Consider the following 27,118-nt stretch of genomic DNA (forward strand, 5'->3'; position numbering starts at 1 on the left):
TTCTTTTTTTATGACCGCATAGGATCACTTTAGTCAGTCCATCGTTCAGGTCTCTTTGAAGGGATTGTTCGGGCTTTCCGGTCCTCCCAGTACTTCTTCTGATGCTCCGATCTTTGTGCCCTTTTCTCAGTTGAAAATATGCATGTTGTTGGTTTGTTTCATGTAAGGGTAAAGCGGAGGTTTGTATTCTTGAGTTTTGTATTCAATTTTATCTTATTTGTGGTGTCTTCTGTTGTACGGCATATTTCCTTCAGATCCTCTCTTACTTCTCTGATCCATTTACATCCTGTTATGGTATTTTTTGAGACGAGATTGTGTTGTATTAGTTGTTTCAGAAGTCTCGAATCCTGCATCCTCATGATATGTTCAAAGAATCCCAGTCTCCTCTTATGCATAGTATCTCTAATGGGTTCTAGCTCTTTGTACACGACTTTGTTAGGTATTATCTGCCACTGTCCATCTTTCTGGTATTTTTTGTTGATGCAGGTTCTTCCAATCCTCCATTCAATTTTCTGAAGTCTGTCAGTCTTTGATTGTTTATTCAGATGAAAAAGTGTTTCTGCTGAATATGTAGCTTCCAGTTTTATAACTGTGTTATAGTGTTTTATTTTTGCATTTATTGATAAACATTTCTTTTTGGTAGATATCCCATATTAATTTTTGTGCTTTAGCTAATCTATTTGTTCATGTTTGGATTCAGATTTTTTCATTTAGGTTGTGTTATTACTTCTCTAAGATATTTAAATTGAGTTACTATTTTGATTTTATTACCATTTATGGTAACTTCTTTTAGTTGTGTTGGTTTTTGGGGCATAATTTCTGTTTTTTCAAATGATATTTTGAGGCCAATTTTATTTGCAATGTTTTGAAGTTCTGTTATCTGGGTTTTTGCTTCTTTTATGTTCACTGCTAGTAATGCTAAATTGTCAGCGAAACCCAGGCAGTTTGTTTTGATTTCTCGGCAAATCTTTATTTTGAGGGGACATTTCCTAAACCATTCCTTCATTACCATTTCTAGAGAACAATTAAATAATAGTGGTGAGCCCATCCCCGTGCCGTAGTCCAGTTTAATTTCAAATGACTCTGATGTTTCACCCCTAAACTTCACTTTTGATTTGGTGTTAGTGAGAGTCAATTTTATCATGTTTATTAATTTGGGGTGTAGTCCAAGGTGTTAATTTTAAACAGTATTCTCTATGGATGCAATCATAAGCTTTCTTGAAATCTACAAATTTTATCACCATATCTCTGTTTCTTCTCCTGTTATAGTCCATTATCAACTTAAGACTCATGATCTGATCAGGACAGCTCCTCTAGGAGTGAGATTCCTCTGTAGTTTTTAGGGTCGGTTTTGTCTCCTTTTTTATGCAGGGGGTGAATGAGGGCTGTTGTCCAGTATTCTGGCAGTTCTTCTTTAATCCAGATCGAGACAAGTTGTTGATGGAGGGCAACTTTTGTTGATCTTCCTGCATATTTCCAGGTCTGATCTTCTCCTGGTGCTTTGTAGTTTAATTTATTCAGTGCTTGGTAGACTTCCTTTATTGTGGGGGGATTTATGTTTTCTGGTGGTGTTTTTATTGGGGTGTTGGTGTCCAAATGAAGGAGTTCTGTAGGTTCCTCACAATTTAAAAGCTCGTTGAAATATTTAGCCAGAATTTTCTGTATTGTCTTTATTGTTATGAGCCAGCTTACCATTTTCATCTTTCAGCAGTAAGGTCAGGGGTTCATATTTTTGGAGCTGTTTTCTGAAGATTTTGTATTAGTCCCTTGATTGAGTTTTATTGAATTCTTCTTCAATTAATTGCAATGTGTCCTTATGATGATGTCTTTTTATTCTTATTAAGACTTGGGTAGTTTCTTTTTTCTGTTTTACTAGATATTGATAGGATCTTTCTGATTTTTGGGACTGATGTAATAGCCATGCCTGATGTCTTTTCTCCTCTGTTTCATCACATTCACTGTTCCACCATTGGTGTTTTTTTACATGGTTTAATTGGAGCCAGGTCGTCTGCAATTTGTTTAAGGTTGTGTACTAAGTCTTCAAGTTTATCTGCAATTTTTATTTTTTCAGTTGCTTTTTGGTAATTTTTATTGTTGATTAGCTGGGTAGCATCTATTTTTCTTTAGTTTTAGGGGCTTGCTTTTGTTGTTTCCTCTGGGAGTGAGTTTAATTTTTTTTATTTTAACTATGTAGTGATCTGAACCTGTGTCTATTCCTTGGAGGACTTTGACGTTATAGATCGCTTTGTGGTGGTATTTGTCCATGCAGATGTGATCCAGTTGCCATTCTCCTTTAGTGTAGTTGGGTGTTTCCATGTTTTGAGTTTTTGAGAGGTTTTCTCTTAAAACATGTAGATTTTTAGATTAAATTATGGTTTCTACACAGGTCAACTATTCTCTCTCCATTTTTATTTGTTTTCTTGTGTACCGGGCGAGTTGGTCATGCGGTTAGGGGTGCGCAGCTATGAGCTTGCATCCGGGAGGTAGTGGGTTCGAACCCCACTGTCAGCAGCCCTGAAGCTGGTTTTCTGTGGTTTCCCATTTTCACACCAGGCAAATGCTGGGGCTGTACCTTAATTAAGGCCATGGATGCTTCCTTCCCATTCCTAGGCCTTTTCTGTTCCACAAGACCTATTTGTGTCAGTGCGACTTAAAGCAAATAGCAAAAAAAAACGTTTTCTTGTGTGCTGGCCATTTTCCAATGATGTCACAGTATTTTCTTTCTCTGCCTAGTTGAGCGTTGAAGTCGCCTATTAATAATTTTACATGGTGTTTGGGGATGTTATCTATGGTCTGGTCCAATAGGTCCCAAAATTCTTCTGTTTCCTCATGGTCTTTTGAGGAGTTGTTTTTATCATTAGCGGGAGCATGGGCATTTATTAAAGTATAGATTTTATTAGATGCCTTTAAGGTGAGTGTTGAGAGTTGTGGAGAATGTGATTAGAATTCTTGAACTGAGTTTATTATTTCAAGGCTGACCAAAATCCTGTTTCGAATTGTGGGACATTCTTCTTCACTCTCTTCCCAGGTATACCTTTATAAAGTCTGTATCCTTGAGATTCCAAGGCATCCTGGTCAGTGTTTCTAACTTCCTGTAATCCCATGATAAGAATTTTGTGTTGGTCTATTATTATTAAGTTATTATTATTATTTATTTTGAAGGTAAAGTTTTTTTGCTTAGATATTATTCTGACAAATAAAGAACTAGTTACAGGTGAACCAATTGGGTGATATAGAGGAATAAGAAAGGAACACACATAATACGACGAACACACTTGACACTTGTTTGTTCCTTTCCTATACTTATACAGTTTGGTGATATAATTTAACATATTTTTCCATGGAAATTCCACATACTGAATGTTTAAATGTCTCAAAATATAAACACTATAGAATTAAGGTAGCACTTACTTAACACCCCCACCAATAATTTACAAAATGTATCAAATCTATATGCCCATGGCATCAGAATGTTGATAATTTTGGTCTGATAAAAGTCATTAAGTAGTGCTGACTAAACAAAGGTATGGATTAACAAGGTTTATTGTACCTACATACTGGAAACACAGAAATAAGAAAAGCAAGGAAGATGTAAAATTCAGATTCCCCCAAAACTTTCCTGAAATACAAAAATATGCTCAGGTTTAATAGAAAAATTTGCTCATTTCTGTATATTAGAAAGATGTTTCTGAATAAATTTTTGTGGAGCGTGGCATGATATGGAAGCAAGTTATAGAAAAAATTTGCTCAGGTTTAATATAAAATAAGTTCTATGACAGAATGTTTATCTACAATGTGTACAGGAATCAATTGTAGTTGTAATAATCCAGTAAAATGGAACAGTACCATTTATCCAGAAAGGCACAAGGCAAGTTTGCAGTAGGCCTACATTTTACTTTCTTGTCCATTTGTATAAGCAGTAAGGAAAACCAAAGAAAATTTGAAAATGGACCAGAGTTAAAGGAGAGGAACTCAAAACTCTAAGATCTGTTGATGATATGACCTCATTTTGATCATACACAGGATTAAGAGGAGTTGTTGAATAAAATAGACAACCTTGGGAGAGGAATATCAGGTGAAATTGAAAGGAATGGAATATAGATGAACAAAGTCTCATGATGCAGAAATATCAGATTAAGAAATAAAATCATGAAGGAAATAGATGCACGTTACTACAGTAGAAACTCGTTAGTCCGAAATAAATGGGGGAATAAGTTGACCGGATTAAGGGAAGTCCAGATTAACTCAACACCTCTATTATGGTACATTAAAATATATTTGTTATGTTACAGCATACAGCAAATCTGAAAAGCCAGTCTGAACTTGATGAAAATGTATGCCTAACTTTACTAATACAGTATTTCCATACCAGTTCCTCTGACTGCCAGTCCACTCAAACATAACTGTGTAAATCACTTGTGCACAAGCATCATCTTGGGATTTGCTCTTCAGACTTTCATTTGCTTCAATTCACATTTTTTATTTTGGTGCATATGTCAAGAGTTCAATTTCATTTTTCATATTGGAGACAGTCTGTTTTGTGTTTCTGTACTCAGCACAGAAATTAGGCATGGATGCACCCTTTTTTAAATTTTTTCTATTATTACTAATTTTTCGTGTGATTCTGTCCAGAAAAGGGGTTACTAAATGACGTAATGATATCATGTTAAAATTCAGTAAAATACAGTACTGTTCAGTGCATTTAAGGCAACACCTTATTAACTGACTGCAGTATGTATCCACAACAATAGGCAAACAATATTAACTATCACAGAGCTATGTGACAAATGAGATTGTTGACCTCCAGCTACTTTTAAACTCGCATTCTGCATTTTCTAAGGGATTTCTATTTTTCCTGCTTTTTTTTTTTATGTACGAATTAAGTGCAGTCCAGCTTATTGAAATCAGAGAGATAAAAAATGCTGGGCCTGATAACTGGCACCAGCACCCCCCCCCCCCAACAATCACAGGTTTATGAGGGATTTTCTCTTGCGACTACTACCTTCGTATTGACCTTGGTTCTGGTTCCTTCCTTCCATTAATTGCTGGCAGGAGCCAGTTAGGCTACATTCAGATTTATGGATTTATGGTCTCAAGGTTCTTTATACATCACCATTCTCTTGTACCACTGTCAAGGGTCATTTAACTACAAGCAAAAGTAAGAATATACCTGAGTAAAAATTAATAAACTTCATTATTTAGAAATTATCAGCAAAATTATCCACACTGCCATTCAATTTGCATCCGCCAAATGTTAAAAGTCATAATTGTTTGTAATGAAGAGAGACTAGGGGTCTGACTTGTTGGCTGAATGGTCAGCGTACTGTCCTTCGGTTCAGAGGGTCCCAGGTTTGATTCTTGGCTGGGTCGGGGATTTTAATCGCTTCTGATTAATTCTTCTGGCTCGGGGACTGGGTGTTTATGTATGTCCCAACACTCTCTTCTTCATATTCAGACAACACACCACACCACCAACCACCACAGAAACCCGCAATAGTGATTACATCCCTCCATATAGGGTTGGCATCAGGAAGGGCATCCATCCGTAAAACAGGGCCAAATCCACATGTGCGACACAGTTCGCACCCGTGACCCCACAGATACAGGAAAAAGCGGTAGGGAAAGACGAAGAAGGAGAAGAGAGGTTGGTAGGTAGGTATGTATGTATACCATTTTTTTGTTATAAATTTAGAAATGCTAGATAAATGCACATGATTCAATTAACCACACCTTTCTTCCTGCCAGATACTCCATGCCTCTTGCTACTTGAAATGCCCAGCACACTAGATCTTGAGTGCAGATAGGACGCACAGTTCCTCTGTAGTCACCGCGATAATTTGATCTCCATTCTGGTTGAGCACTGTTATTGCTCATAAGACAACTGTCTTCACCTAAAACAAAAGTGAAAAGCAAAAAATGAAAGTTGTTATTTATCTTCTGAGTTCTCAGTGAAATACAATAACTTTTCACCTGTGGATGTTGAACTGATATTTTGAGACAACATTTTTCAATTTTAAATTCATCTCATTTGTTGAGATCATTCTGAAGTATTATAAAAAGAAAGCTTTGGATCAAAACTACTTAATATTGGCCACCACCTATTGTTATCCAAGTAAACCAGATTTCAGAAGCAATATAAGGAGCATGCCCCCAAATGAATACACAGCTTTACTTTCAAAACAGAAAAAACGTATAATTTGACCTTCTTTGCTGGTGAGAGTGCAGAAGTGTGCGATGCTGTTTTGGGTTATATAAACTGATATAGATAATTATTTATTCAGGCTTTCAGCATTATATAGGGGGTATTCATATGTAAGAAAGAATAACATTCAAAAAGGATTACAGATGGTAGAAAGTGTTCGTGTAATTAATGTAGTGAAATATGTCTGCTTATCCTCAGCCAGAATTATGGGGAACTAAAAATTAGTGTTGATTAACCAGTGAACAAAGATGTCACTGAGATAAGATATGTAACTCAGTATAACATCAATACCATCAGTTGTTGAAATGTATGTTAGCAGATACCATCATGATCTTGGTGACTTCCAGTGTTCTCACTGGATGCATTTGAATAATGAGCTTCTTTTATTGAATATTATGTTAAAACTTTGTGGTTCTTTTATATTAAGTTATGTAGTTTACACCTAATAAAACCATTATTTGATTGTTTTAACTGGATGAACATTGAAAATGCATCTGGGTCAAGTGATAAGTGTTTGATCAATTTCCATCTCCTTAAATAATTCTTAAAAAAGACAAGGTAAACAACTGACAGGGAATCTGCCACCTGGGCGACAACTCTAAATGCAGATCAGTACCTTTTTTTTTTGCATCGCACTGACACAGATATGTCTTATGGCGACGACGGGATAGGAAAGGCCTAGGAATGGGAAGGAAATGCCCAGTAAAAAAAATTTCTTCATGCCGTTTTTGAAAAAACATAAAATTCAAATTTGGATCTCTTTACATCCTAGTATTTTGATTGTATTCACCTAAATTTGGTATTCCTGTGCACATTGATGCACTGTTTGTAAAATATCAATGTTTTAAGAATAATGGTTCTTCAAAAAAAATACTTTTCCAGATCATCACTCATACTTGTTATATGTACATATTTACATTTCACGAACTTTCACCTCTCAACACTTATGCAGTCCTACACACAAACCATGAAGACCTTTCTTGCACTTGGCGCACACAATGTTGGACATTTTTATTGGTCCACCATCCTTATTGCTACATACTGCACAGTGTTTTAAATTTCTACTGGGTAATTTTCCTAACAAGGTCCCTCCTGCAGAAAATTTTTTTTGCAGCTGGGAGTAGATTTCTCTGACTTTTCCATTCATCTAAATCCTCAATAATGCTAGAAGTAAACTTAGTCCGATCATTTTCTTATTGGAGGTATTTTCTTTATAGATTATATAGGAATTTAGCACTATCCTAGCAATGATGAGCGCCTCGCATCCAGATAGGTGTACAACATCATGTGTGAAGCATCTACTCCCCCCCCCATGTTGAATTGGTTCTAACACAGCTTTTGCAATTTTGATACAATGCTATTACCATCTGCATTGTTTCATTCCCAATCTGTGCCTCTGTCAATGTTTTCCATACCAAATTCCTTGGGTCACTGTCATATGCCTTTTCAGTATCTAGAAACATTACTACCATGTCCTTTCCATATTCCCAATACCTATCCATCATTTGACGCAATGTAAATATTGGATCAAATGTTGACCTGCCTCTTCTGAATCCATACTGGTGTTCTGCCAATTTTCCCTCTACTCCATCTCTTATTCGTCTATCCAAGATTCTTTCAAGGATCTTAGCTGTATGAGGTATCAGTGTCGCTCCTCTGTAATTTTCACATTGCTTCCTGTCTCCTTTTTTGAAAATTGGTATAATGACCCCTTTCGTCCACTCTTTTGGAACAGTCGTTTCTCTCCATATCACACTGAAGAGTCTATTACAATCACTATAGACCAACTGTTCCTCCTGCTATTATCATTTCTATGGTGACCTCATCAATTCCAATTGCCTTGCCTCGTTTCATTCTTTTAGTGGCCCACTCAATCTGCCATATCATCGCCATAAGACCTATCTGTGTCGGTGCGACGTAAAGCCCCTAGCAATCTGCCATAGACACTTTGTTTCCTTGTCCTTCATCTGCACTAAATCTGGTTCTTCGATTTCTCCTTGTACCAAGGTATTCTGCACGTTGTAGAGCTGTTCAAAGTATTTTCCCCATCTCTGTAATATATCCTGCTTCTGTGTCATCACTTCCTCCTGTTCATTTTCAATTTTAATAAAGTCTTCACCTGGGTTTTTCTTCTTTTTTACCCACTGGAATAAGATCTTTTTGCTTCTGGTTATATCTTCTCGCAGAGATTCAGTGAATTATTGCCAGCATTTCTTTTTCTCTTCTTGAACCACCTTGGAGCACTCCTTCTTGCAGTGCCTGTATTCTGTTTTGTATTCTGTTGTTCTGTTTCTCAGCCATCTTTTCCAAGCTTGTTTCTTCTGTTTAACTATATCTTTTACCCTGTCATTCCACCAGGGCGTTTCTTGTTCTTCCTTCCTCATACTCTTCCACAGGTCTTTCCTGCAGACACCACCATGACTGTTTTAAAGTACGCCCATTCTTCTTCGACCCTTCCAATGTCTTAGGTATACTTGTTTTAATGTGCGTCTGGAACTCTTCATTTATTTCCTTCTCCTGCAATTTCCACACCCTTAGCTTTCTAGGCCTAATCTCAGTCATTTTTTGTATCTTTCCCATCTTTAACTTAGCTATCACAACTGTGATCTCCTTCAAAAGATTCATTTGGGAGGGCTGTTACATCTACCAACATTTTCCTGTTACCTTTCTTGACCAAAATGTAATAGTTTTGATTTTGTTATCTCAACTATATCTGACTGTTTTTCTTTCAAAACCATGTGTTACCAGTGATCAACTCATTTCTTAAACAAAAGTCTACCAAAATATCTCCAGCCTTGTTTCTCTTTCCATATCCAAATGGTTCCTATAATCTCTTCATCTCCTTTTCTTTCCTGACCTACTTGGGCATTCATGTCTCCTATGATCACAAATTGTTTGTCCTGTATGTGGCCTTCCAGATATTCAATGTATTTCCCTAGATCTGTATCTGTATTTCCTGTTTGCAAAGCATATCCTTGAATTATATCTGTAACACCTGCTTCAATTCTCAATCTGACCTTAATCAACCTGGCATTTATGTTTTCGACCAATTCTAGGTATTCCTTTAGGTCTTTTCTAATTATGAGACTTATACCATTTTTGGCTTCTCTTCCTCCAGTATAGTATAAGGTGTACCCTTTCATTAGTTTCCTCTCACCTTTTCCTTTTCATTTGGTCTCACTGATTCCCAGCAATGCTATATTTTTGTCAGCCATAAAATCTACAATTTCTTCCACTTTCCCTGTTAGTGTCACTACACTGATGGTCGCTATCTTGATGTATTTGGTTGCTGGTTGCCCATTTCTCACATTTCTCCCAGCATCAAAAGAACTTCACATCGCTTGTGGGGAACGCCGTAGCATTTTCCGAGACTTCAGTACACTTGTCATCATATAGGCTTTTATTATGATAGGTTCGTCACTCCCAAAGCATTTTAGAGCTACTGCCAGCCGAAACTTGTAGGCCGCACTTAACATGGAGAACAGACGCCTTTTGTAGCCGCTCCTCTGGAGTACAGATGCTACAGCTGATATGGGGTTTCAGTGGCATTTTCTCCACTGAGGGCCCATTTCCCTTCTATGAGGACTCCTCCGCCCTTAGTCGTTGGCCCTTATAGTGGATCAGGCTATTTACCACCACTCAACACTTGGCGTGGAGACACTGGCTGTATGGTTTAGTCCATTACGATAACAGATTTAACTGGCCAGACATGCAGGATTACCCTATTTTTTGAAATTTATTTCTTATGAATAATATTTCTTCAAATTTTCTAGTTTAATATTTCATCATGGTTTTCTATTGATATATCTCTTACAATAATGATTTCTTGACAAATTTTCAGTTGTTGTTTGCACAGCTAATTACATTCTTAATTCCTATATCCTATTGTTGCTTCATGAGTTGGTATTCATGAGGCCAGTCTTTGAATCGATGCAAAGAAAATTTTAAAAACACAGAGCTTTGGATTTCTGTAGTAGTTGAACTGCATGCACTGACATAAAATTAAATATATTCCTCCTTAAGAATGAACCTTTCAGTGAAATTCTGCAATACCAAGGATGACGTGAATACCCAAATGAAACTGGGTGCTTCTTATGGAAAGACTTGAGGATATGATGATGCGTATTGAATGCCTACTCACCTCAAGGGCTAGTGGAGCATCGTTAGAGAGAATGTATGTGTGCTGCTGCACATCACTGACTGAAACTTAGGAGCAGAACATGCAAGACTGGCAGCACATCAGGAGGGAAGGGGAAGGAGAGCGGGTACGGTAGGAGGAGTCAGAGGAGAGTGGGTACGGTAGGAGGAGTCAGAGGATGTGGGGGAGGGGAATAAGGGGTAGAGGATAAAGGAAATTAAGTTAAGAATATTAATTCTTTCATATATTTTAATTCAGATTATAGTTGGTTGCCCTTGACAGCAGAGTTGTTCTGATAACACCATCCCTAGACTCAGCTCTGCAAACTTTTCCTGAGGCTTTTGTCACAAGTTTCACACATCATTCAACTGCCTGTGTGTGAACTGAGAATGTCTTGAATGTTATAACCCAATTAGGGACTGAGTCACTTTGAATATGAGATTTAAACTCATCATCGCTAATATCTTTTAATAATTGGGGAGAAAATAAATCACAGTCCATCCAGTTAATTATTTCTGAGTAGTCTTGAGCCTTGAAATTGAGTTTTGGCAGCAAGAATGTTCCAATAGTTGTTCTCTTTTGATCTAACTGCCTCGCCTTTAGAATTTGTCGAGTTCTGAGGTCTCTTAGGTGTTTTGTATTAGCTTGTGTCATGGCTAACAAGAAATGTTCTGGATGAGCAAAAATGCCATTTCATTCAGTCAGAGGGTCGACAATATTACATAAATTTTCAGGCAGGTACCTTGAAGGCTGTATTGATTGGTACACAAGTTTTGGTCCCTCTTAAAGTATTTTACTTGTTTTAATACCAAACCACACTGCTATGTATGACTTCAAAATAAATACAACTATTTCTTGAAGTCCAGACATGGGACTTTCTTAATGTAAGTATAATCTGAAAGTTTGATTTGCTCTTGTTAACCACCTTGAGTGTGACAAGGGACCAGGATCTTGTACAGCCAAATGGAACTAGGCAAATTTAATGTTCGCCTGTTTATCAAAAACATGTCCTTTTGAGATGTATTTAAGGTCGGGCCTGCCCCCTGATAGTGAATTAAAGGACCGCGGTATTTTGACCTTGCAAAGGTAGCATAATCATTAGTCTTTTAATTGAAGGCTGGAATGAATGGTTTGACGAAACATTAACTGTCTCCGTGTAATGAATAGAATTTAACTTTTGAGTCAAAAGGCTTAAATAAATATGAAAGACGAGAAGACCCTATCTTCTTTACAGTTTCCCTCCCAACTTTATTGCCATGGAAATATCAAGTAAATATTACTGATCCTTACTCAGTATACTTCTGTCTACTGTGGGGATCTGACATCCAATACTCTTCAAGCCAATCACTGGATGTTTTTCGCAACCATTTATCTTTTCATTGATTGGCCTTCTCGAAGATTTTGAACCTACGGATTATTCATCTAGGTATTGAAACAGATCCTGGAATGGCAGTTCATTGAAATAGAGAAGAAAAACTACCCACTGTAACGGTTTTCCCAACTGTATTTCAGTTGGGTGAATCAGACAGTTATTTCCAGCATGTATTAACAGCAATGTCATCACATCCTATGGATAATTATTTTTTCAAGAGAAATACCACAGCCAGACAAATAAGAAATAATAGAAGTGAATATTTTCAGAATTTCCAGAAGTTGGAGTAACATGGCCAATGTAGAATGAACCAGATTCTTGAATTAGCGAGTAATGCTCTTCCATTTTTACTCTACAGAACCTTTTCGAATGAGCTAGATTACCACCAATGTGTCGTCCTTTCTTCCATCAAAATGGAGACCTTGTAGTGGAAATTATTCAGATTTACTACACAACTCAGCCCTCACATTTTGTTTTTCTCTTCTTATTTTGTTTTTGTCTATAACATGTAAAATGTCAGAATCGGTAATTAATCCAACCTCTTAAAAACTGTTTAAAATACAGTAGTATATGCTTGAATCCACCTTGTCAATACATCATTTATTTGTGGCAGGATTTCTTTGTCATCTTTTCTGAACTAACCTCCTTTGGTCACTTCTTGTTCTCTTCTGTGCTGATGGTAGTAGGTTTCAGAGGGCTAGGGACTCTGTTTTAATACCTTTAAGGCTCTTCCCACTCTATAGCCAAAATCTTCACTTCTGGAGACGTTGGAGCTTTCCCCTTTTCCGTATGATTAGTAATAATCCCATTGAAATCGACTTTCAACCCATTAGGTCGTGTTATACATACATAGTACGTGTTGAAGAGATGTTAAGTACAGAACAAAAATGGCCAACCGGACACCAGTGGGATCCGAACCCACAACCTCCCGATTTTGCGTTGGTTGCTCTACCAGTTGAGCTATGGTGGCCTAGGTCATATTTGTTCTGTAGAAAGGATCCAAGCTACAGGTCTGCCACTACTGCCATCACACTGTAGAGTGTGTGCAAGTCAACCGTTGTGGACCAAGACAATGAATATTGAATTTTCATGATGACATTGTAATCAAAATCGACTTTCAACCTACATACATAATACATGTTGAAGAGATGTCAAGTACTGAATAAAAATCAACATTTAGCGCAGTCACCCAGGTGGCAGATTCCCAATCTGTTGTTTCCCTAGCCTTTTCTTAAATGACTGCAAAGAAACTGGAAATTTTCTGAATATTGCCCTTTGGTAAGTTATTCCAATCCCTAACTCCTCTTCCTATAAACGAATATTTCACCAATTTGTCCACTTGAATTCCAACTTTTTCTTCATATTGTGATCTTTCCTACTTCTAAAGACACCACTCAAACTTATCCGTCTACTAATGTCATTCCACGCCATCTCTCCACTGAAAGCTCAGAACATACCACTTAGTCGAGCAGCTCGTCTCCCTTCTCCCAAGTCTTCCCAGCCCAAATTTTGGAAAATTTTTGTAACGCTACTCTTTTGTCGGAAATCACCCAGAACAAATTGAGCTGCTTTTCTTTGGATTTCTTCCAGTTCTTGAATCAAGTAATCCTGGTGAGGGTCCCATACACTGGAACCATACTCTAGTTGGGGTCTTACCAGAGACTTATATGCCCTTTCCTTTACATCCTTACTACAACCCCTAAATACCCTCATAACCATGTGCAGAGATCTGTACCCTTTATTTGCAATCCCATTTATTTGACTACCCCAATGAAGATCTTTCCTTATAATAACACCTAGGTACTTACAATCATTCCCATAAGGAAATTTCACCCCATCAACACAGCTATTAAAACTGAGAGAACTTCTCCTATTTATGAAACTCACAACCTGACTTTTAACCGCGTTTATAATCATACCATTGTGTACTGTCCATCTCACAACATTATCAAGGTCATTTTGCAGTTTCTCACAATCCTGTAACAAATTTATTACTCTACTGTATATAGAATAACATCATTTGCAAAAATCCTTATATCTGATTCCACTTCTTTACTCATATCATTTATATATATAAGAAAACATAAAGGCCTTGAGGAATTCCCCTCTTAATTATTACAGGTTCAGATAAGGCTTCACCTACTCTAATACTCTGACATCTATTTTCTAGAAATACAGCCACCCATTCAGTAGCTCTTTTCTCAAGTCCTATTACACTCATTTTTGCCAGTAATCTCCCATGATCCACCCTATCAAATGCCTTAGACAGGTTAATCGCGATACAATCTATTTGACCTCGTGAATCCAAGATATCTGCTATATTTTGCTGGAATCCTACAAGTTAAGCTTCAGTGGAATAACCTTTCCTAAACCCAAACTGCCTTCTATCGAACCAGTTATTAAATTTGCAAACATGTGTAATATAATCAGAAAGAATGCTTTCCCAAAGTTTACATGCAATGCATGTCAAACTGACTGGGCTGTGATTTTCAGCTTTATGTCTATCACCCTTTCCTTTATACACAGGGGCTACTGTAGTAACTCTCCATTCATATGGTATAGCTCCTTCATGCAAACAATAATCAAATAAGTACTTCAGATATGGTACTATATTCCAACCCATTGTCTTTAGTATATCCTCCAAAATCTTATCAATTCCAGCTGCGTTTCTAGTTTTCAACATTTGTATCTTATTGTAAATGTCATTGTTATCAGAGGTAAATTTTAATACTCCTTTAGTATTATTGACCACCTCTAACTGGACATTATCCCTGTAACCAACAATCTTTACATACTGAAGACTGAATACTTCTGCCTCTTGAAGATCCTCGCATACACACTCCCCTTATTCATTAATGATTCCTGGAATGTCCTTCTTGGAACCTGTTTCTGCCTTCCATTTTTCACTAAAATTTGTATGACTGCCAATTATGCTTGCCATCACATTATCCTTAGCTGACTTCTTTGCTATATTCAATTTCCTAATAAGTTTCCTCAATTTCTCCTTACTTCCACAGCCATTTCTAACTCTATTTCTTCCCTATCTGCACCTCCTTCTTAGTCTCTTTATTCTCTGTTATAATATAGTGGATCTTTACAATTCCTTAGCACCTTTAAAGGTACAAACCTGTTTTCACATTCCTCAACAATTGCTTTAAACCCATCTCAGAGTCTGTTCACATTTTTATTTACAGTTTTCCACCAATTATAGTTACTTTTTAAAAACTCCCTCATGCCTGTTTTATCAGCTATATGGTACTGACTAATAGTCCTACTTTTAAGACCTTCCTTTTTATCACATTTATTTTTAACTACAACAAAAACAGATCGTGATTGGTAATACCATCTATTACTTTGGTTTCTCTACAGAGCACATCTGGTTTTACTGGCACCATGTCCAGAATATTCTTCCCTCTAGTTGGTTCCATCATTTTCTGAGTCAGCTGTCCTTTCCATATTAACTTACTAGCAATTACTCGCGGGTTCGCTCGCATGGATTTTGTAATTTGATCAAAGTAATCGTTCCTCAGCATTGTACTAAGACATTATCTGAAAATTCCTAAAATATAAAAAACTCACCCAAAAAATTGAGTTTCATTTACCCCAGAAATTCTTTGTAAACCATGTTTGTGGTATTACCTTTTGGGGCTAAGATGTCCATGCGACATGTGAGAAACAGTCTTCTCTCAAGTCGAAGAAATAAATACATGTTTCTTTATTTTTGAAGGAGATTACAAATACCTATTCCTACATCTGCAATATCTTTGGTTTTTGAGATATATGTAAGTATCCCCATAAAAAGAATTCAACCCCTTGATCAGTCCCACCCCCACCCCTATCTATATATTTTTCAAAAACAAAAATACATGTTGTTTTATTTTAAAGGATATTCCAAATACCAATTTTAACATCTGTAACATCTTTAGTTTTTAAGATGTAAGTGAGCTCAAAAATAATTCAACTATTTTTCATTTCTTTTCACTCCCTGTTAAGTGCCTTCTCCGAAAACAAAACGGTACATGCACCTGTATTTTTAAAGGACTTTCCAAATACCAAGTTTCTTGTTTCTAGCATATTAAGTTTTTGACATATAATGTAGATATACCAGTACTAATTCACCCACTTTTCCAATTCTCTTCAGCCCCTTAATTGGATTTTCCGAAAACAAAAAAATATGTCTTTCATTATTTTTAAAGGAGATTCGAAATACCAGTTTTCATGTCGGTACATCTGCAACTCCTTTAGTTTTTGAGATAAATGTATACTCTCAAAAATAATTCAACCTTCTTCTTCTTCTTCTTCTTCTTCTTCTTCTTCTTCTTCTTCTTCTTCTTCTTCTTCTTCTTCTTCTTCTTCTTCTTCTTCTTCTTCTTCTTCTTCCCACCCCTCTCCCGCCTTAACTGGACTTTTACAAGTAACCATAATAAAGTCAATTATAAAAACAACAATTTTTCGAGATCTGATATTTACAGACTAACTTGGGCTCAGTGTGGATTTAGTTATGTTGATCAAACTGGCCGGAGCTTCTATACGAGATATATGGAGCATTACAATGCCTTCAAGCATAACAAATATTCAGCGATGAGCTCACACATGAGTGAAACAGGACACCAGTTTACATCTATTGAAAAGGATCTCACCATTTTAAAATGTATAGGCAAAGGAAAACTTATGTATGAATTAGAAAGTCTTTACATCTTTTTTGACCAAGCCTATAACAAAGACCACAATCTTAATGATGCCACTGAGGCAAAAAATCCTTTATATGAGTTAACTCCAAAGTTATTAGGTATGGTGAATTCGAAACATAACACAATCCTGCAGACGTTTAGAACTTTTTGCTCTAAAGCTTCCACCACCTCGCCAAATGTTAGGCCCACCCATCTTGCCCCTAACAGCCCTCTAACAACAACATCTGGGCACAAGGATCCGCTCACCCTTACGCCCCCCTCCGTGTCCTTCACCGCCTCAGCCACATCGTTATAGTACTAGAAGTAGAAAGGTCAGTCAAGCTAGCGCTGTTGGAACAGTCCAACATACCTAACACGCACTGTACGAGTAAGTACCGCCTTAGGCAATTTTGACGTATGGGAAGTCTCATGCACAATACCATTTAACTATCTCTCTTTAATATTTTGTTTAAGGTAAAAACTCGATCATTTTTCGAATAAACATTTCAACAGGGAAAACAATACCCACTTGACTGTCTTTTGGATCCAATTGATTGCCGTACTAACATAACTAAGCATTGACATCAGCTAGCTTTGACACCTCAACATTTTATCAATAGCAACGTCTCCTACAGGAAGTCCCATTTTCTTTTTTACGACTTTTTGATAAATCAAGCATATATATTTTAACACACTTGATAAGTTCACACTTCTATTTTAAATTAATTTGACATTGGTCTCATTATCTTGAACTCATGTTATGAGAGTGGAACAAATATCCCCCTTGGATGACTCTGCTTTCACGCTCAAGGCCGTCATAGTCCTAAAGGTGTATAAGAAGAGGATCCATTTTGGTTTTATGCGTTCACATAATTGAGATTAACTACATTATATTTTTAAAATGTTAATATATAATGTTTTTAACAAACTTTCTGTGCATTGTCCTCATTTTAGACATTATTGTGTAACATTTTATGGAGTCATTGTTCAACATTTTAATCTGTAGTTTGTAAAATTGGAAAGATCCCATATCCAATAATTTTAAGATTGATATAGGCTGATGATGCCCAAAAAAAGGGTGAAACATGTACCTATGAATTTTAAGTATTATATATAAATTTTAACCACATGAAATAGTGGATTGTATTGTATTGAACAGGTGGATATATTAATAATTATTATAATATTTGTGATTAACTGGACTTTCCGAAAACAAAAAATATGTGTTCCTTTATTTTGAATGGAAATTTAAAATACCAACTTTCACGTCTGTAACAGCTTCAGTATTTAAGATAAAGTATCCTCATAAACATATTTCAACTCCTTATTTACTGTACTTACTTTCAAGCCCACACCCCTTACGTCGATTTTACGAAAAAACAAATGCTTGTTTCTTTATTAAAGGAGATTCCAAATACCAATTTCCATGTCTGTAACCTTCAGTTTTGAGATATAAGTTTCTCTAGAAAAATAATTCAATTGTTTTCACTTCCTTTCACACTCCCCACTGAAGTGAATTTTCCAAAAACAGACAGTACCTGTTTCTTTAAAAGAGCTTCAAAATGCGAATTATCACGACTGTAACATCTTCCGTTTTTGAGATTTATGTATCCTCGTGAAAGGAATTAATCTGCGTTTTCATCCCCACTACCAAGTTGATTCCCTCCCCCCCCCCCCCTGCAAAATGCGTGTTTCTTTATTTTTAAAGGTGATTCCAAATACTAGTTTTCACGTTTGTAATGTCTTTAGATTATTTGGTATGTATATATATATATATTCTCATACAATTAATTCAACTAATTTTCCTATTCTTACACCCCCTCCACCGTTAAGGGTTTTTTTTCCGAAAACAAAAAGAATAAGTGTTTCCTTATTTTTAAAGGGGATTCCAAATATCAATTTTCACGTCTGCAACATGTTTCGTTTTTGGGATATACTGTAGATATGCTAATTTAAAAATTCACCCCCTTTTTCAGTTCCCCAGATGTGAATTTTTCAAAAAAAAATTATGTTTCTTTACTTTTACAGGAAAATTCTGAATACCAGTTTTCAAATCTGTATTATGTTACGTGTATGAGATAATTTGCAGACTCTTTTTAGAAATTCACCCCATTTGTCACTCCTGTTCACCCCCTATTCATCGGATTATCCTAAAACACAAAAATGCGTGTTTCTTTATTTTCAAAGATATTCCAAATACCAATTTTCATGCCTTAACATCTTCATTTTTTGAGATATAAGTCTCCTCATAACAGGTGTTCAACCCCTTTCCCCCCCCCCCCCCTTTTCACTCTCCTTAATGGGATTTTCCCAAAAACAAAAAATATGTGTTTATTTTTAAGGGAAATTCCAAATACCAATTTTTACGTCCCTAAACTTTTAAGTTTTTGAGATATATCCTCATTTTAAAAATTCACCCCCCTTTTCACCCCCTTAGCGAAGGAATATCCAAAAATCCTCCCTTAGCAAGCACCTACATGTTAATACGAATATATCCCCAAAATTTCATTTCTTTATGTCCAGTAGTTTTGGCTCGGCGATGATGAATCAGTCAGTCAGTTAGGACAAGTTATTTTACATATACTGTATATAGATTTGTCAATTGGGAAGGTAATACGAATGACAGGAAGCATGACCAACATGGTAAATTGAGATCTCCCGCTACAATCGCATTCCTTTCCATACCGTTTCCCACACAGCTAATTATCGAAAAATTCTGAATCAGCGTCAACACTACCCTTTCTCGATTTGTACACTGCTAAGATATCAAGTTGCCTATTATCTTTAGAAATGAGCCTTATACCTAGAATTTCATGTCTCTCATATTTAACGTTTTCATAGCTTACAAATTCTTCATTCATCAGAATGAATACTCCCCCTCCTACCATTCCTATCCTATCTCTATGATACACACTCCAGTTCTGTGAGAAAATTCCTGCATCCATTATGTCATTTCTCAGCCATGATTCAACTCCTATTACAATATCTGGTAAGTATATATCTATTAAATTACTTAATTTTATTCCTTTCTTTACAATACTTCTACAGTTCAACACAAACATTTTTATGTCATCCCTACTTGACTTCCAGATATCAGTACCCTTATCACCGCTCCCTAGACCACCCCGTATCCCTGAATGTACATTCCTATTACCCTTCTAAACAAATTCCCTAACTTATACCTACCATTGCTGTTTAAGTGAAGGCGATCTGAGCGGAGATCCCTATCTCCTACCCATCCATCAGGATCTATAAATTTCACTCCTAGTTTTCCACATACCTACTCCATAGTCTCATTTAAATCCCCAATCACATTCCAGTGAGTATTCCTCCTACACAGTATTCCACTGATAACAATCTCCACTGCCTTAGATTCCACCTGTGCTGCATTTACCAGATCCCACACATCCTTAACTATCATAATAATATTGACATTAAAGCAACACGCCACTGTACGAGGAAGTGAGTTTTGATTATAGTGTTGTTACGATGAGTGTTATCTAAATAGCTTCCGCGAAGGGAAGAATAAACAATAGTACTGTGTAAATGAATAAGTTGTATGTACCATATAGATGTAGCTTGCATTCTGGAGATTATAGGTTCGAAACGCACCATCGGCAACTCTGAAGTTTGTTTTCATTAGTTTCCCCAGTTTTACACCAGGCCAATACTGGGATGTTATTATGGCCTCGACTCTTCTTTCCCAGTCCTTGCCTTTTCCTATCTCATAGTTGCTGAAAACTTATCTGAATTAACGCGACGATAAAAAAAAAAAAGAAACCACACACACACAACCTACATTTTAGCTCTCACTATTATGTGTGCTTACTTGGCAGTAAATATAACTGAATCCCTCCCAGTTGATATATGTGTCAGCCCTCTGACGTTTGGGACAAGTAATTCTGAAATGGATGTAATCAAAGTGATCTATAATTCCATGGAAATTATCCCATGTATAATAAAATATACCGGTTGCCAAGAATTGTAGTCAAGTTGACAGTTACTGGACTGTCCCTTGTGTCAGTCTCAAGAAACAAGTCTCCTGAAAAGCGAAATCATATTTTAAACTGTACCTCCTGGTACATTTCAAATGAATTGCTGCAATTTTGCAACAGACGACCCACATAGAGCCAGTCAGAGCAACCTTTCTTCCCAGAATCGTCTCAACATAATACAAATTATATGTTTAATGGTACATAACTTCTGATTATTGTGATTCACTCCTCACATTTGAGGTTAAACTGTGTTCTCGGCAGTTTTTTTTGTTTTTTTTGGTACGGTATTTGTTTTACATCGCACCGACACAGATATGTCTTATGGCGACGATGGGACAGGAAAGACCTAGGAATGGGAAGGAAGCGTCCATGGCCTTAATTAAGGTACAGCCCCAGCATCTGCCTGGTGTGAAAATCGGAAACCACGAAAAACCATCTTCAGGGCTGACGACAGTGGGGTTCGAACCCACTATCTCCCGAATACTGGATACTGGCCGCACTTAATCGACTGCAGCTATTGAGCTCGGTTGGCAGTGTTTAAACACGGCCAGTTGAACATTGGTTTTAGACAGTGTCTAAGTCATAAATAACGTCTTTGCAATGTGGCAGCCATATTTAGACATTGTTTAACCGTAGACATAATCTAAACACCGTTTCTGGATTCGGCCCTCACTCTTTTTGTCTTCCTTTCACCCCAGCCATATCTAACGATCTTTCTACTATTCTTCTTTCTAACCAAGTGTTACTCATAATCATTCTGTTTTCCTAACTGTTTCCAGTTTGGGTGCATAAACTTGGATGAAGTCTTTCAGTCCTTCTTCCGTCCTTAGTCGTACTCTGATTATTCTGTCACTAACGTAGTCTACCTTATCCACATTTTCATCCAGGGTTTGTTAACAATCACTCCTACTCCATTCTTTGCCCTACCTCCTTCACTCCATTATAGAGTGTACCCTCTACTCACCTTCTCCACTCCCTTTCCCTTCCACTTGACCTCACTCAGTCTCTTTCTCCATGAAGTCCATCACAACTCTTCTGACTTCCCTGTCAGGGTTATAACATTAATTATTCCCAGGTTACATGCCATAAAACGTATGAAACATACCACATCACCTTGGTATCCCCTCAGATCTTAGATATTTAGAAATTGTTTTGGAGGGATTTTGTTTAAGCAGTCAAGATTCTAACAAAAGCCAAAAATGTAACTACCTTCCAAATTATAGGTCTTTTTCAGATATACTTTATGATATAGTTATGACGATAGAAACTATAATTCACTTACCAACTGGAGACATGGAGATGTTCCCATCCATGTTGGAACCATCTGATGATTGACTTCCCAAGGGTCCCACACGATAGTCCACAACCATGTCATCAGGGGCACTGCGAGCATTGTCACCACTGTCAGAGAATGATAGAGCTGCGTACTTTATCCTAGCGAAATGTGTTAGTGGGGTTAGTTCCACACCACTCCTTCCCAAAGCCCATATTAGTAATATTTCTAGGCTACAGACAATCATGCAAAAATACTTTCACCCAGTAACCACCTGAGTTATGCAACAGTGATAAATTCATGCTCAGGATTTCCTATTTGGAATTTAAGTAGTACAAAATACATGTCATGCTTATAGGATGCAGTGAATTTACACTTGAGAAACCAGCATGCATGTTAAAGGTTTAGTTCATTTCAAAATGTCTATATAAACAAAAGGTCACAGCATAAAAAATAGCTAAAAATGACCATAAAAATGTCCTACAACTAAAAATGATCAAACAGTAATATCTACATACAAAAAATGTTCATACATTAAAAATGTAATGCTTAGCAAGTCTCTGCAGTTATTTTAGAGTGAATGAAGTAGTCTGTGGATGGATTTCTTTATGCTGAGAATTCCTAAGCCTTGTAATATACAGAGATGCCAACTTTCAAGAAAGGCAATTCGTAATGCAGCCATTGGAGCATGGAGGTGGAGGGGGAGAGGGAGCGGCGGCGGCCGTAGAATTTATTTTTCCGAGATCTTACTAACTTACATATCATTTAAAAATCAATGAACAACAGACAATTCAAGCAGATGTAACATTCAAAGATTGGCATAGAGTGTATGATTCTTACCTGCTAAAGTAACAGGTGATCTGCAGTACATATCTGAGTGGAGGTTGTAGGATCATTTCCTTTACTGAGTACTGTAGTTGCTCCCATAGCAGCTTGTATTCCTGTTTGGTAAACGTACACTAGTGACATGCTTTTTCTTTTGATACCATATGCATCCTCTGCACTAATAGAGCACTTAACAGTTCGGAGTTCATATTAGCACGGAATTCAGTCTTGTTTTTCCTCATCATGCGCATCTGAAAAATCGTGGCTACACACACTACAAAACACGTTTGAATGAGATTTTGAAGAACGCAGTAAACAGGGCCATTCTTTCGAGCACTCCTCCCTAAATTTTTTAACTTTTTTGGTTTATTACTAGCGTCACTAGTCACGGTAAAGTCATCACACGAATTTTCCTGCACAAGAAATCGCTTCATTATTTCAAACATTTCGCATTTCGTAACACACGATTCGATTAGCATATATCATAGAAGAGCAATATATGTAAATTTGGCAATCAAAATCGCAATAAATACTCCAACAGTCATGCACACAGTATTCACAATAAAACTGAGTTTGTCACCACTTTGCCACCAAAACGAAGACAAAAGAACTCGCATACTTGCTTGGAAGTCTGATCACATGACGAACAAAGTCAACAACTCCACAAGTTATACCACTTCACAGGTGCCTATTTTTCCGGTATTGGAAGCACACACTGCGTTTGGCGCGTGAAAACTCGAAATATTCTTAAACGATGGACAGGAAATGGGTATAAATGACTACTGAGAAATCTGAAAATAATATTCTGAAAATTCAAGCTGTAATGGCATTTCTTGTGTATCCTTTTGAACACTTCATATACTTAGATTTAAAAAACAAAAAATTCATAATTTATGGTGTGCGATTCGTAAAGGCGTAATTATGATGGGTAATTTGTAATTATTACGACTGAATTGTAATACTTGGCATCTCTGAATATGCAAGAAAGCAGTCTCAATCACATCTTCCAGAATGGCAACCCTGGAAAGGGAAGTATGAAATAGGGATAAGATGGCCCCTCAATGAGTGTTGCAGTAGAAACAAGCCTGCTGGAGGCTGAAAAGAAATGGATTTAGAAAAACTAGGACTGGTAATGAAAGAGCCCATCTATTTAAAGATGGCAGTGTATGAAATTGTTGAAATAGTTCTTTTTCTTTTGTGATCTCATGTGTGTCCTTTTTATTTTCAGAGCTATATATGATTTGTTTGATACTTGTTTGTTCATTTTCATGATTTACATTAATTGCTGAATTTAACTTTGATGACAATCTTGAAGCTTCTCTCCCAAAATCACCATGAGGCTATCCTGATTTAACCATCAATCAATCTTCATGTTTGTGAAAATTAAGACTTTTCAAATATCGCCTCCAATGTTTCTATAATCTAATTATATTGTGATAATAAAGACTGAGATTGTAGGGCTGCTAGCAAGAGATGATAATATTAGCAGAGCAGCCACAACGTGAGAGGACCAGTAACAAGCAAAACAACAGAGCCGCAAAATGCTGAGGCTCGCAATGAAGAAGCTAGAAGCTGGTTAACAATGGAGCAGGCACCCAGGATCATTTGAAACTGGAAACTTTGAGAATCATCTGCAGGACCATATAAATATTGCAGCTATGGGACTCTTGAGCGAGTTATTCACAAATGAACGCATGCCATTATGAAATGGTTGCAAGTCTGTGATGAGTTATTTCAGTGATACAGATAGCTACATGGAGTTCAGTGAGGTTTGTTAGCTGTGAAATGAACTGTCCTGGAACAACACGTCACTCTGAGGCCATGTACTGTGCTGTGTGGAAAACACAAGTGAACTTTTAAATAACTGTTGGTAGTAAAACAACACACTTTTATGATTAGTGATTTTAGTATTGGCTCAATAACCCTTAAAAAAATTCCTTGGGTAGGCCTGTTGGTAATTTTCTTAAAAATGTGTTTAAATGTGAAAGAAAAATATGGGTGGGAAGAGACAAGGATCTCACTGGATTTTATTGACAACGTCGCAGGAAATAAATGAAAGAAAAACTGTCACTCTCTGTAAAATAAATAAATGAAAACAAGTTAACTGATTTTATCTTTATGGCTGTTAGGTAATTGATGTAAATTAATTTATCTAGCTGGTCACCTAGCAACATAGATGGCTAATTATATAGCCCGGCCTGCATGAATCGTACCACTCCTTATCATTCTGTACCAGTCAACATGTAGCCTTCTGTAAGTCGTAAAATTGTGTATGGTTATAATTTGTAATGTTGTAGTCTAAGATGAGTTATGTAGGACCACTGTTATGGTAACATCACCTTGATCTCAGAGAGAACTTCTAACAGTAACCCATATGAGGGATAGGAATTGATAATTCAGGTGGCTAAATCACAGATTTTCAATAAATTCTCAAACTCAAATTTGGGCCCCTCCTTTGCCATGTTTGAGACTTGGGCCAATAATGCAAGCCATCAAATTCTCTGTCATTAGAAATTGTAACCACATTTCTATACCTTTTGCTTTTAAAGTATTTTATGATGATGCTTGTTGTGTAAAAGGGCCTAACATCTAGGCCATCAGCCCCTACAGAGTATTTCACCAAGGCCTATTGAGTGTCATATTTTCTCTTAATGTCCCACATTTACAATCAAACAGTACCTCAACAATTCAGATTGGATCTGTAGTTCCAGACCTATATGCCCAAATATGAGCATATGATTTCATTACATTAAGGTTCAAATTTATGTAGCCTGATTTTATAGATGCTGCCACGTCAAAAACCTAGACGCAGCACAGGAATTTGCAAATATGAAGGTTTGCTATAAAACTGAATAAAAATAGCTCTTTCCTCCATAAAAAACAGTTCATCGACTTGACAAGAGATAAGATCCCCCCACCCAACCCAAATCTGATTTTGAAAATTCCTAAAATATGAGCATTATTAACAAATTTGTAACTAAATTAAAAGAACCAAATCTATTTCAATCTGGATTATAATTAGAGACACTTATCAATCATGAGATGACTCGCTATATTCAATGAGAAAGGGAGACGAAGGAAATTCAAATATAATTCGGATTTTCAAGATATTTCTCTCAAACATAAAAATACACAGATTTTATAATGTATTTTGACTCCCACTGAGGATACAGGAGTATGGTATAATTTGTTCACAACCACCACCACCACCACCACATTTTGATACAAGATATAGGAAGACCTTGCAACTAATTGAGAATCATGCCAAGAAATAAGTTTCTTTGCATCTGCAAGCAGCCATCCACAGCCCAAAATGATACAGATTTTCAGATAATGAAGTTCATTTAAAACCTGACCTCCCATTTTATCATGCACCTACCCACAATAACATTAAATAAGTGTTAACACTATTCTCAATTTTTTAACTCCATACTGTTTAAATTGTAAAGAATCAAAATGAAGCAATAAAGAAAAGGAAATCAGGAGATATTCATAGAACAGAAGGACATCTTTCCTACCTCCTCCTAAACTTCATAATTCATGTTTGGGATAGTGGAAGGGCCGTCTAATTTTGAACCCCCACCTTCATATAGGGATCCTACAGCGGGTGCGCACGCGCACACACAGTAATCAAGATTGACTATTTGTCATAATGGATCATCAATGAGCGTTGATGTCCACCTTACTGATGAAGCAGAAACAAGCTCAGAACTGAACAGAACTGAGACTGATGATGAGAGAGCACATCTATTAGAGAATGGCAGTGTATGAAGATTTGAAGATTGTCCTAGTCCTGTTATGTTTTCATTATTGTCTTTGTTTCCTTCCCACATTGAATTATCATTGTGTTTTTCCTAACATACGTTTATTTTCATGTTCCTATCTCACTATGGTATATGACATTATTTCTTCAGAATACTTTCAAAAATCTTTCTTTACTTTACCTTGCTTTATTGCTAAATGAATCTGCTCTGCTCAATATTTCTGCACCAATGGTAGAATCAATCTTCCCTGTCTTAGCATCCACCTGATCTATGAAATTTTCACGATGACGAAGCAAATAATTGTGAAGATTTCCAAACCGGCAATACTCCACAATTACATAGAGTTCACCTGAAATAGTAAAAGGAAATAACTTATTATCAGTAGGCAAGCTACAACATGATTTCATGAAATACAAACTTCATATCTCCATGGAGTGTTTGATGTTTAAAATTGAACCATTCAACTTTGGCTTCTGAGTCTTGTCATGGTATCTGAGTTAACATGCATGATATGGTGATTGGTGAAAATGTTTTATCATGACTTTACATTTTCCACAGGTTTTACTGTATTAGTCTTAGTTATAATAATATTTTAAAATTATAATTATTAAGCATTTGTTCTAATAGTCAGTCTTAACAGAACCTGAGAGTGAAAATTTTGTCCTACAAGTGTTTTTAATTTGCTGGAAGCCAACAACATCTTTAACCCTACATCAGTAGGCATAATCACCCAACTATTATTAGTAGACATACATAAAAATGATGTATTAAAGGAGATTTGCATAAATGAGCATGTAATTACACAACAAAGTTATCTACAGTATATTTACAAAAAGCAATTGATTGTCAGTTGTCACAATATAAGAGGAGCCTAGTTTC

General features: G+C 36.6%; 1 protein-coding gene across 1 annotated transcript in view; it reads right to left on the reverse strand.

Moving 5' to 3' along the window:
- Positions 1 to 27,118, reverse strand: part of LOC136866089 (vascular endothelial growth factor receptor 2) — a 254,837-nt gene that overhangs the window by 61,496 nt on the left and 166,223 nt on the right. The window contains exons 14-16 of the mRNA XM_068226603.1: positions 26,420 to 26,588; positions 21,660 to 21,778; positions 5,731 to 5,891 (exon numbers count right to left, since the gene is read on the reverse strand). Of these exons, the coding sequence (XP_068082704.1) occupies positions 5,731 to 5,891; positions 21,660 to 21,778; positions 26,420 to 26,588 (449 nt within the window). The remainder of the gene's footprint in view (positions 1 to 5,730; positions 5,892 to 21,659; positions 21,779 to 26,419; positions 26,589 to 27,118) is intronic.

This window comes from Anabrus simplex, chromosome 3 (genome assembly GCF_040414725.1).
Source record: "Anabrus simplex isolate iqAnaSimp1 chromosome 3, ASM4041472v1, whole genome shotgun sequence".
NCBI classification, from domain to species: Eukaryota; Metazoa; Arthropoda; class Insecta; order Orthoptera; family Tettigoniidae; genus Anabrus; species Anabrus simplex.